Source organism: Nelumbo lutea, chromosome 4 (assembly GCF_056320005.1).
Source record: "Nelumbo lutea isolate HS-2025 chromosome 4, American lotus-T2T, whole genome shotgun sequence".
NCBI lineage: Eukaryota > Viridiplantae > Streptophyta > Magnoliopsida > Proteales > Nelumbonaceae > Nelumbo > Nelumbo lutea.
In genome coordinates, this window is record NC_142687.1 from 34,169,080 (window position 1) to 34,181,631 (window position 12,552).

The 12,552-nt window shown below is 34.6% G+C and overlaps 2 protein-coding genes across 2 annotated transcripts; both read right to left on the minus strand.

Moving 5' to 3' along the window:
- Positions 1-4,847: 4,847 nt before the first annotated feature.
- On the minus strand, positions 4,848-7,652 carry LOC148855111 (uncharacterized). Its single transcript, XM_088984879.1, has 2 exons — positions 7,403-7,652; positions 4,848-5,488 (listed from the first exon to the last, which is right to left on the minus strand). Exons 1-2 carry the CDS (start codon positions 7,650-7,652, stop codon positions 4,848-4,850), a joined length of 891 nt encoding a protein of 296 aa, XP_088841005.1.
- A 2,118-nt stretch (positions 7,653-9,770) lies between these two features.
- Positions 9,771-12,269, minus strand: LOC148855112 (transcription factor MYB1-like). The gene is made up of 3 exons (XM_088985725.1): positions 12,117-12,269; positions 11,881-12,010; positions 9,771-10,667 (listed from the first exon to the last, which is right to left on the minus strand). The coding sequence occupies exons 1-3, from the start codon at positions 12,232-12,234 to the stop codon at positions 10,109-10,111; spliced, it is 807 nt and encodes a 268-aa protein (XP_088841851.1). The 5' UTR covers positions 12,235-12,269; the 3' UTR covers positions 9,771-10,108.
- Between the last annotated feature and the right edge of the window lie 283 nt (positions 12,270-12,552).

The following is a 12,552-nucleotide window of genomic DNA, read 5'->3' on the forward strand; positions in this document are numbered from 1 at the left end:
GGTCTACTGTTGATCAAGATCTACATGTTGTGCTCTTTGATGAAGAAGCTCTAGACCTAAAGTCTATGGGGTCTTTGCTAACGAAGCTCTATGTGTCATGCTCCCTGATGAACCTATGGACCCAAAAGTTTATGAGGGTCTGTTGTCGATGAAGCTCTGTATTGTGCTCTCTAATGAAGAAGCTCTGGGACCAAAAGTCTATAGGAGTTTACTGCTGATGAATCTCTACATGTCGTGCTCTCTGATGAAGAAACTCTGGACCCAAAAGTCTAGGAGGATCTATTGCTGATGAAGCCACACAAATCTGCAAAGTTGTAAAACTTTATCCCATGTCCCATTAAAACAAATAGATTGCATGATAGCCAGTTTGCAAACTCTACATACAGAAAGGGATATAAATAACAAGGAGACCCAAGGTGGGAAGAACGTCCATCTCAAAAGAGGATTTTTCTTCCTCAAACTTCAATTTTGCAGTGTGTGAGAACATTAGAGCAGCATATGTACTTAAGGGCAAACAAATTCCTTAATTCCAATGCCAAAACCCATAAATTAATTACCAATTTATGATCATTAGGGACAAAGTTAAGAAAAGAGATATAGAGGTGAGATTCATTGCATCACTAGTCAAGTTGTTGATATTATGATAAATGTGCCGCCACAACCTTGTTTTCTTTTTTGCAAGGCCAACTTTCCGTTTTGTGGAAATTAAACAAGTTTTACTTGAGATAAGACTTTTCAATCCTTCTCAACTACACAGTAATTGAATTTAAGAGCCCTTGATTGAAAATTGAATGAGAGTGGTCATTTTGGGCTTCAATTCTAGGACTTTTATCATTGCCTGACACTATAGAAATGGAATGGTGAGGAGTATAGGATGAGATGGTCTGAGGTTTTAGCACCGTTGGTAGGGGTGTAAATGGATCGAATTCAAATCGGATCAAGCAATATCCAAATTTGAATCCGATTAAATGTTTGAATATTCGAATCGATTTGAATTTGACTAATTAATTATTTTAGGTAATTACTAAATATATAAAATAAATATTTTATTCATACAAAATATATAAATATATAAATTATTTATATAATTTAATTATTATATATATAAATTATATAATACATTTAAATATTTAAATATTATATATAAGAATTAAATAATCAGTCGAATTCGGATATTTATCAAATTGAATTAGGTCATATCCGAATCCGAATCTGATTAACTATTTGCTATGAATAAGATATTCGAATTCAACCAATTAGATATTTGAATTATCTAAATTCGATTCAATTATATCGAATATCGAATTCAAAATCGAATTTTTGAATAACATTGACACCCCTAGGAATCCAAATTGGAAATGAGTTAAGTGTGTTGAGATTCAAGACACGGGTATGGCTTGACCCAAAAAATAACCCCTTGAACCACCTTGTTGAGTTAATCTTTGAAGGCTTAATGGAGAATAGGTTTGTAGAAGTTACAAGATGGAGGAAAGCAATGAAGATTGAATAAAAAAGATCTCATCCATGAAGAGTTGAAAATCAGAGGCTTGTAGAGCTTGAACATTAGTGAGGCAAAGAAAGCTACAATACTCTTGGAAGGTTTGGAAGTGATCGAATGGGTGAAGAAGTTTTTTTTCAGAAGCAAGTTCTAGAGGTAAACAAGTGAGCTTTATGGTGTTCAACTTAGATGGAAGAAAAAGATATGAGCTGGAATGTAAAAAGAATGCAAAAGGACACTATATAACTCTGCAAGAATTCTTTGGAGGAAGAAAGAAGCAATTATTTTGCTTCCCAGAAGGTAGAAGGGGAATTGGATGGAATGCAGTGGCAGAGGTACTGAGTGATTTCACTCAACAACTGAAATTAGAACAAATAGAGGTGGTGGCAAAGGAATTATGTGTGGGCTTAGTGCAACTTTGATCAAGACCTGATTCAAAAGAAAATAGTTACTTGAGCCTAGGAATTTGTAGGTCTAACTAGGTTAGGCTATGTTATAAATGATCATTTGTATGGAGAAGTCTTATGACATTTCTATTTGGGTTATTAATAATTTTATTATTTTAATTAATTTTTATAATTTTATATCGAATGCAAATGATTTATTTTATTATTTTTATATCTTTCACTTCTGGTTATTAATTTTAATTATTCTATTAATATTAGATATTTTAAATAGAATTTAAATGTATTATAATTTTTAACTTATGAAATACTAATTTTTTTAACTTTAATAATTTTGTTATTAATTTTAGTTATTGGGTTTCAAATTATAATTTTTTGACAATTGACCAATTAAGTAGAATTTGAATATGAAACAAGTACATATAATTTGGATGAAAATAAAATTCTCTTTATCTTTGAAATACAATAAGCTAATAATGGAAGAGGCATAGAAATATGTTAAAATAGGTTAGTGATGAAAATAAAATTCTCTCTCATTATTTCTAGGTGATTGACTATTTATGATATTTTTATTAACTTTTTAAATTGTTATTTGTTTACAGGCTGGGTTGGGCCCAACTAGTCTCTTCCTTTTCTCCCCTTACCCAAGTGAGACTTCTCCTTGGTAGGGCTGTAAACGGATCGAATTCAAACCAGATTAGGCAATATCCAAATTCGAATCCAATTAAAAAAAATTTCATATTCGATTTCGAATCCATATCCGACGAATATTGAAAATTAATATTTGAATTCGAATCTAATTAAATATTCGAATATTCGATTCGATTCAAATTTGACTTATTAATTATTTTAGGTAATTAATAAATGTATAAAATAAATATTTTATTTATATAAAGTATATAAATATATAAGTTATTTATATAATTTAATATATATATATATATATAAATTATATAAAACATTTAAAAATTTTATATATTATATATAAGAATTAAATAATTGGTCGAATTCGGGTATTTATCGAATCGAATTAGGTCATATCCGAATTCGAATCTGATTAGTTATTCGGTATGAATATGATATCCGAATTCGACCGATTAGATATTCAATTTATTCAAATTTGATTCGATTATGTCAAATCTCGAATTCAAAATCGAATTTTCAAATACCATTGACACCCCTACTCCTTGGTTCCCACCCTCTCCTCAAAATACCACTCCTTACACTCAGCTTTCTACCTCAACACCCCTGTTATACTAATCTCTCTCTCTCTCTCACTAACATTCCCAATCACCTAATTCATCTTCTCTCCTAAAATTTCTCCTAAACTATATCCCCACCTAAAACTTCCTCCAACAACTCATAATCTTGCATCCTCCCTCCCCTATATATCTCTCTATTTATTTCCATCTCTATTTATATCCACCTTGCAAATACATGCATTTAATTTCTCATCAATTTATTAAAATATTAACGTTTAAGTTAAAAACTTTTTTGTTTGAAATAGTTTAACTTAAAACTTAAATATTGAAATAAGATGAATAAAAAATATCTAAAATAATTATAAGGGAAAAATGGATTAAAAAATAAGACAAATAAAAAAAGTAAAGTAAAATGTTAATAATTAATTAAAACCTTATTATAATTATAAATGATACAATGAAAAAATCAAATACAGTTAACTGATTAAGTAGATTCAATTATTCTCAAATAATTATCGTTATTCATTAAATACATAATCAATTATAGTGAAGTAATTAAGTGGACTTGATAGATAATCAATAGCTTAATTAATTAGTTAAAACATTACTCTTAATAATTGATAAGTATTTATAGTTAATTAATTACTAGACGTTTCACAAATTTAATTTAACTGTAAGTTACCATATCCAATGAATTATTTAATTAAAATAATATTACTTTAATAATAATTTATTGTTAAGTTAGTGAATTTACCATAATTTTTAAGTAAAACAACTAAGTAAACTACTAATTATTTAATTAAAATAATTTCATATCTATTTATTTAATTAAGTAAAATAATTTCGCATTAATTAAACTAACAGTAAATTGGCTCAATTCAGGCCTAACCATTAGAATTGTGCTTAAGAGTCGAGCTTGGGTCTTTGAAGAAGGACGTTTCTGCCATGACAATCTTATGGAGATCTGCCGATCAATCTAAAATACTATTACTAGTACCATTGTTGTTATCAAGATTGGGAATCACCACATTCCATATTTGCTTAGCAGTGATTCAATTTTTAAAGAAGCAGGAACAGAAAAACTTTTGACTTTGGAGGGCATTTAAGTTTTCCGACAAATGAATTCCAGTTGACATAATCCCCTCTGGAATCAGCAATGTCACAGTTTAACTTATAAGCCATTTTCAAAGAGAAAACACCACTCAGGTTTAATCTCCAAATCAGCTGGCCCTATACTTGTTGGGATATGCAAATGAAACTAGAATGAATCATTTTTTAATTTCATATGTTACATTCAAACAGGGCTCCATTAAATGAGATCAACTTCATCTGACGTGAATTCCCCTCTGTTGATATGCATTCAGCCCTGATAATATATAAATAATTCAGAAAAAAGCAAGCATCTTCATCGATTTTGCTTAATTAAACATGTGCGATGCAATGATCCCGACTAGTATATAATAATAACCCAAAAATAGATTTTTGCTTTTTTAGACTTAGAAAAACACAAGAAAAAACTTATCCAAACAAAACCTAAATTAATCCATAAATTAATTATTTAAACATGGTTCAATTTACAATCCATAAAAAAAAAGAAAAACATTTCCACATAGTTTAATCTTATAATTATTAAGAAGAAATAAAACTCTAGTAGGCATTAATTGGGTGCTTGAAGTAGTTTCATTCAAATAATGACTAATCACACACGTCTCTCCTCCCAAACCTACTAAGAAGTAATTTTATTCAAATAATATCCACTTGTGAAGCTAATAGGTCCCAAATGTTTTCACTAAAAGATAAATCATCCCACTCATGACCATCAGTCGTGTTTCCTGCTTCCACGTTAGTGTTCCCACCCTCTGTCGTTGCTGGTTGCTCTTCAACCGCAAGTCCACTGATAATGGGGCAGGATGTCTCCATCTCCATCTCATCAGTTTCGTCTAACACACTCTTCCACCATTGCATGAGATCGTGTGCAGGCGGTGGAAGATCGGGAGATGCCTCGTTAGGTATTTCTCTTGATTGATTGCAAGTGCCCACAGAGGTAGAATTATCAGAGATGATTTTGTTTGCTGATTGGCTCGTAGCGCCCTCACAGCTGGTAGGATCAGCCAATGGTCTGAACCATCGAGAGCTTTTGGAGAAGTTACGAGGCAGAGGCCTGATAGCTTTGATCTTCTCAACTGTGGTGTTCGCTTTCTCTTCTCTTTTGGGGGCAAGCTTATTCTTGCCCAACCGCGTGTTGCAATAATTCTTTACATCGTTTGCTGTTCTTCCGGGAAGTCTGCCGGCAATTAACGACCATCTGAGAATTGAAAGAAGAGAAAGAAAATTATTTAGTTTCAATTTGTTTTTAGTCAGCTCGATCTTTCTAGCAAGAGTTACTTAAAAAACAAGTTCTGCTCAGCTGGTCCTCGCTCCAAGAGGACTACTACATCTCAGTGCCATTTCAACACTAGCTAGAGTACTCAGTAGCAAACATAATGCAGGGCCAATCATCTTTGCATTTCCATTCTTAATTTCTTCTCTCCATATATAAGCCTTGCTGTTGGTTATATCTTGTTATTGGATTTGGGATTTATGTAAAGTCATCTTTATTTATCTTTTATATTTTTTTTGTTTCATATTTTTCGATAAATATTTAAATTTAGTTTTTAACTTTATAAATTATATGAAATGACTAATATATTTTACATTCAGATTGTTCAAGTTCATACAAGAAAACGGCAAACACAGCAGCTCAAAAACTAAACACTAGACCAATCTCCTCGACTTCGCTTTCCTCATATCTAAATTAATAGAAGTATCCACGTAATAGTCCACCAACCTTCTTACCTTCCTACTTCATACTAAACCTCTAAACTTGAAGTTCCCATTTAACTCATGGAGAGAAATATTGCTCTCTCAATCATCTTCTTTCATCACTACTTGTCTTCTTTTTCTCTCTTTCTTTTTGTGCCTCCCGCTCGAAATTTCTCAAAGCTTCTCCGGCCTGAAAAGAAGAGACCATACGATATTGCCACCTGGATATATCGTTCTACAAGCTCCTCCATAGATCTTGAACTCTCCGTGCTTCCTCTACTTGATTTAACTTAACTTGAGTGCTCAGGTTCTCAGGTAAAACCTCACTCCCCGACCCACCTCCAGAGGATTTTCTCTCTAGTGAAGCAAATCTTCAAACCCGCTTTTTCCCCACACCTTTGGCTAAAATCAAGCTTCTCACATTTCTGATCAAGGTCAAATGCATTTTTGCCCTTCTAGGAGTTGTGGTAGATTTCAGACATACCCAAATTAACTAATTTGGAATAAGCGCCCTCACCCCGAGCTTGAGTTCTGTGGACCCTCCGATTCATTGGAAGCGTGCACCAGCGAATGAAAAATGAAAAATGAGCATACAACCTTATTAAGTTAATATGCATTTAACGGAAATGTTCTATTAAGGCTGGTTCAACCAGCCACTAAAAGACAAAAATGTGAAAAACGATAAAACTCAACAGTACTTTCCTCCCTCATTCGCACTCCCCTCCCATTATCTTTCAGCATCAAACCACAACAACTCAAGTTGAGAGACTGACAGCTGGTGACCGGCGGTCTAAGTGCCATTTCAACACTGGCTAGAGTACTCAGTAGCAAACATAATGCATGGCCAATGCATGGTTATTGTAGGTCGCCAATCATTTAAGCTTTCTACAGTTGTGGTTAATTGTGGTTCTCCTACAGCCCTAAGATTAAAACGGACAATACTATATCGATTATATTGGTGATGGGAGACTGGTGCGACACCCAACTTTTTCGCCTGAAACGTTTCAACCAAGGAGACATCAGTCCAGATTGGGCAATCTATCATGAATGAACACGCCAGTAAATAAGGGTCTTGGAAACCTATCATTTACATCGAGCCGCTTGAACAACCTATCACGAGTGAGTTTCATACGCATGTGACCTACATCTCCCACACCTTTTATATATATATATATATATATATATATATGGAATACTTTCACTTTCATTCCCTCGAATTTTTATACAATGATGACAAGGTGTATGATGTCTAGGTCGGCTTAGGCACTAACTGCCACTCGCCATCCTCTCCCAGTTGTTTAATAGATGATGTTCATACTCATGAGGAGGAACCTTCCTCCTATTGACATGCTTCAAAGTCTCCTCATTAGCGGGCTGCCGTGGCAGCCGAATTTCATGCCTTGCTTCAAAATGGTACTTGGGAACTGGTTCCCTATGATGCTTCTATGAATGTGGTTGGTACCAAGTGGGTTTTCAAAATCAAACGGCACCCTGACGGGTTCCATTGATTACTACAAAGCCTTTCTTGTTGCACAAGGCTTCACTTAGTTTTCGGGCATTGACTTCACTAAGACTTTCAGTCCTGTAGTCAAACCTGCTACTATGCACATTGTTCTTGGTCTTGTAGTTTCCTGTGGTTGGGACGTTCAGTGGTTGGATGTTCATAATGCCTTTCTTAATGGCTTCATTACCTAGACTATTTTTATGCGTCAACCAAAAGGCTTTGAGGACAGCAATTATCCCCATCATGTCTACAAACTTTATAAGACACTCTATGGGCTTAAATAGGCTCCTCGAGCTTGGTTTTCCTACTTGAGTAATCGTCTATATGACCTCGGTTTTTGGGGTTCCCAGTGTGACCCCTCTTTGTTCATTTACAATCAAGAACAAATTACCATTTACATTCTTGTTTTTGTTGATGATATTCTTATTACTGGATCCTCCTCTGCTCATGTCTCTCAGCTTATTAGCAATTTATCTCAGACCTTTGCTCTGAAAGACTTGGGGCCGTTGCACTACTTCCTTGGTATTGAATCTCATCATGATGCAACCGAATTGTTCCTTTCTCAGCGTAAGTATATTTTGGATTTTCTGTTGAAGGCTAACCCTACTGTAGCCAAACTTGTTTCTAGTCCAATGGCCACCTCATCCCGGCTCTCTCAGTTTATTAGTGAATCGCTATTTGATCCCACTTAGTACCGGAGCATTGTAGGTGCTCTTCAGTACGTCATTCTAACAAGACCTAATGTCGCCTTCACAGTGAATAAGGTTTGTCAGTTTTTACAAGCTCCTACTAATTAACACTAGAGTGCAGTAAAGAGGATTCTGAGGTATCTCAAAGGAACCATTGACTCTGATTTGTTTTTCTCGACATACTCGTCGGACACGTTGACAACATACTCCAATGCTGATTGGGCTGGTTGCCTCGATGACAGACGTTCTACTGGCAAATATGGTATTTTTCTTGGTTTCCATTTGATTTCGTGGAGCGCTAAGAAGCAACCTACAATAGCTCGGTCTAGCATGAAGGCTGAATTCCAATCTCTAGCTAATGCCACCACCAAACTCTTGTGGCTAAATTCTCTTCCCTCTGATTTGGGGGTCAAACTTAAGTCTCCACCGGTTCTCTACTGTGATAATATTGGGGCCACCGGTTCTCTACTGTGATAATGAGGTTGATTTTCATTTCTTTCGGGGGCCGCCCCATAAAGCCCCACAGAACATCCCTGTCATGTATTAAGAACATCTCTCGATGATGATATCATCGGTTATATGTGGCATTGTGGGGTGGTCCCTTGTAGAGAGGAGATGTGATCTCAATGTTCTCTCCCTCAAACTCTCGTAGGTTCAATTTTACATTGATAAATTTTGATATTGTGGTTGTGATGGGTAACCAGTTTGAGCATCGACTTGAGAAAAAATAAACCATCAAGCATTAATAATACAATGTTCTATGTTCTAAATGATGCTTGTGTTAGAAAATTTAAGTAGCGAAATTTTTTCCTTCTACATTGATCAACTTTTTGTGGTAAGTTAATTTTCATCTAAAGCAAATAGACATTAGGATTTGGCGGTACTGGTTTTGATTTCGGGGGATTTTAATTCCGATCTTAACCACAAATCAAATAGATCCATAATCATAACTTCTGTTCTTGGCTTTTTACACGCCTTTTGCTCCTCAACAGCCGTGCATTGAAAATATTTCTAATGAATAATAACTTATAAGTAGGGGAGATGTTCTCAGTACATGATGCGTGAGGCACGAGAGATGCGCCTAGCATGAGGAACAAATCTGATCTCTTAGAAAAATGAGATTTCTTGCCAATAAAGCACATTCCAACACCTTATCAACACACATTTCACCAATTTGACGTGCGGTGTTATGTTGGGAGGGTGTTATAACGTTCGTATTTTTGTTGTGAGGTGATCAGGACTCACCTTTATATGCATGCTCTCTTCAAGCATTTAGATAATTCAACTCTACTCTCTAGATAACAGCTTATTTCCAATTTTTTTAATTAAACGTACGCTTTTGTTTGAATTTAGACTAAACGACAAAAAGCTTGATTTCAGAATAAATTTCTACATTTTGTAGCAGAACTTCAACAGCGACTTGACTCATTTTGTGGAGAACAAAAATTATAATAATGTTATAATTTGAGTCTCATTTAGCTATAATTTAAATTCAGTTCAATTAATTTGTAGATTAATTAATTAGTAATGTTAAAGGAGTAAGGACCAGCTTCACAACATAACAAACAGATTCTACAACAAAAAATACATAGTCAAAACCCAAAAGTAGGATTTTGCTTTTAGACTTTGATAAGCACAAGAGCAAAAGCTTATCCAAACACAACCTAGATCTATCTATAAATTTAAATGCCATAGTTCAAATTAAAGTATATAAGACTCCACATTTTGGTTTGGAACAAAAGGTAGGAAAAGGTTAAAAACCTATACAAAGTTTGTAAAGATTTCCCTACCTTCCACTTCCTTTCCCTAGCTACTTTTTACTTCAAACCAAACACACCATAAATGAAAGTAAACACTCCACATCATTTACAATCACAAGTACTAATCTTAACTAACACTTCTATACTTAAAAGAAAAACTCTAGTAGGCATTAGGTCCTTCAAGTAACTTCACTCAAATAATAATTAATCAAACATCTTGCCTCCAAATCTTCTAAGAAGTAATTTTATTCAAATAATGTCCATATCTAAAGCTAATAGGTCCCAAATGTTTTGACTGAAAGATAAGTGATACCCCTCATCAGTAGTGCTGCCTATGTTCCCAAACCCTGTCATTGCTGGTTGCACTTCAACCGCAAGGCTATTTTCTTCTGACCCACTGATAATGGGGCAGGTGGTGTCCACGATATCACTTTCATCTAAGACACTCTTCCACCATTGCATGAGACCGTCTGTAGGTGGTGGAAGATCAGGAGATGTCTCGTTAGGCATTTCTCCTGATCGATTATTTGTGCCCACAGTGGTAGAATTATCAGGGGCCGCCTGGCTAAGAATTTCTCCTGATTGGCTCGTAGCGCCATCACTGGTAGGATCAGGCAATGGTCTGAACCATCGAGAGCTTTTGTTGAAGGTACGAGGCTGAGGTCTGATAACTTTGATCTTCTCAACTGTGGTGTTCGATTTCTCCTCTGCTTTGGAGACAAGCTTCTTCTTGCTCAACCGTGTGTTGCAATAATTCTTTATGTCATTCGCTGTTCTTCCAGGAAGTCTGCCGGCAATTAATGACCATCTGAGAATTAAAAGAATAGAAAGATAATTTAGGTGACGTTTGATAAATTTGAAATTTTAAATCTGAAAAGTTAGAAAGATAATTTTTTGTTTCAAATGTGAAAAGAAGTATATATATACTTTTATACTTTTTAGAGGCTCTGAATCCATAAGTTTGTTTGTCTTGGATCACCCTTTATCATCTAAAATTTACTGATTTTATTATTTTACCCCTACAACATACTATTTGGAAATGTTGAGTTTACTTTTGCATTATCTCATAAAAAATAATTTATGACCTCAAAATAATATTGAAACAATACAAATAATAAATAATAAATTAATAATTAATAATTAATAAATGAAATGATTAAAATTAAAAAAATAATTAATTACTATAAAAATATTAAAATATTAAAAATTAATAAAAATAATTTATAATTATTATTATTATTACTCACTAAATCCGCTACTACAAGTTGTAGTGGTGGTGGCAGGAAGACAGGAAAGAGAGAGAGAGAGAGAGAGCACTACTGTTGCAAGTTGCAACGGGCGATGGTGAGAAGATAGGGGGAGAGAGCAAGGGCAAGAAAAAGAGAGAGAGAGAGAGAGAGAGAGAGATGTCAAATGAGAAGGGGCATTTTTTACTTTAGGCCATGCCTAAAATGCATTTGAAGGCCTTAAGTGACAGGCCTAGGTCTAAAAATTTCAGATTTGAAAAAATTTTTCAAACCCTATTTCATATGCAAAAGTAAACAAATGTAACATCTGAAAAGCAACATTTTTAAATATAGACATCTAAAAAAGTACAATCAAACACCACCTTAACTTCAATTTGATTTAAATGATCTACTCGTCCTAGCCAGAGTTAATTCTGAAGTAACGTTAGATCAGCTGGTCTCCAAGAGGACTCTTTCAATGTCATATCAACAGTACTAGTGCAACTTGAGCCAGCAGTAAACATAATGGCCTACACTCATAGCAAAAGTTAATTCTGAAGTGACGTTAGATCAGCTGGTCCCTTCCTTTTTCCTACATTTTCTTCAAACCAAACATAACCTTAAGCTTTCTACAATTGTGGGCACGGTTCTCCACTTCTCCTGCTGCCGGTCTTAAGATAAAACAGACACTATTAGTCAAGGGCAACCGGTGCAATACCTGACCTTGCCATCTGTGATGTTTTAATTTTGTTTCAAGCAAGCAAATCATCAACTTCATCTATATATATACACTACCTGTTCCCTAAGAGCTTATGAAGCCTTATAATCAGATCAACTTCATCTAAAGTGAACTTCCCTCTCTTGATATCCGGCCGGAGATAGTTCAACCATCTAAGCCTACAGCTCTTTCGGCATCTGTTCAGCCCTGATAATGCAATAACAATTATAACAGTAGAAATAAATAAATAATAAAGCAATATCATCAAACAAACCATTAATTAGAGAACAAATAAAATGAATTTGTACAGTACCTGCTCTAAGAGGAACGAGACACCACTTCTCTTCTCCATGCCTCTCAATGCATTTCCTCAGAAGAATATCTTCTTCTGCAGTCCACGCACCTTTTCTTAAACCCAAAAAACCATCCATAACTTCACAAGATCGTGTCGTCTTCTACAAGCTACAATGCACCAATCCCATTTACTTATTTATATTCTCATTTCAACATTTTCTGGCCAGTAATAAACACTACTACGTGCACTTATCTCAATCACATATTAAGAATATACCTCCATAGCTGCTTCTTTCTTTCTAACCAAAACATAACTTTACAAATTATTGCTATCAATCAACTACCAGTCATACTCTTCTCCACTTATCCTTCCTATGAACGCAGCTACATCAAACCAATAGGAGACTAGAAGTTCGTTACATGGCTTCTCTCTTGCCAATTGCATCAACATTTTA

What these genes read in the sequence shown, in the direction of transcription:
- LOC148855111 (XM_088984879.1), bottom strand. Translation starts at nt 7,652, where the DNA reads ATGGGGATAATTGCTGTCCTCAAAGCCTTTTGGTTGACGCATAAAAAT. An exon ending in TGTAGTAATCAATGGAACCC is followed by an intron (nt 5,489 to 7,402) that starts GTCAGGGTGCCG and finishes TTGTTTTTTAAG; the next exon opens with TAACTCTTGCTAGAAAGATC.
- LOC148855112 (XM_088985725.1), bottom strand. Translation starts at nt 12,234, where the DNA reads ATGGATGGTTTTTTGGGTTTAAGAAAAGGTGCGTGGACTGCAGAAGAA. An exon ending in TCTCGTTCCTCTTAGAGCAG is followed by an intron (nt 12,011 to 12,116) that starts GTACTGTACAAA and finishes TTGCATTATCAG; the next exon opens with GGCTGAACAGATGCCGAAAG. An exon ending in CATAAGCTCTTAGGGAACAG is followed by an intron (nt 10,668 to 11,880) that starts GTAGTGTATATA and finishes TTTAATTCTCAG; the next exon opens with ATGGTCATTAATTGCCGGCA.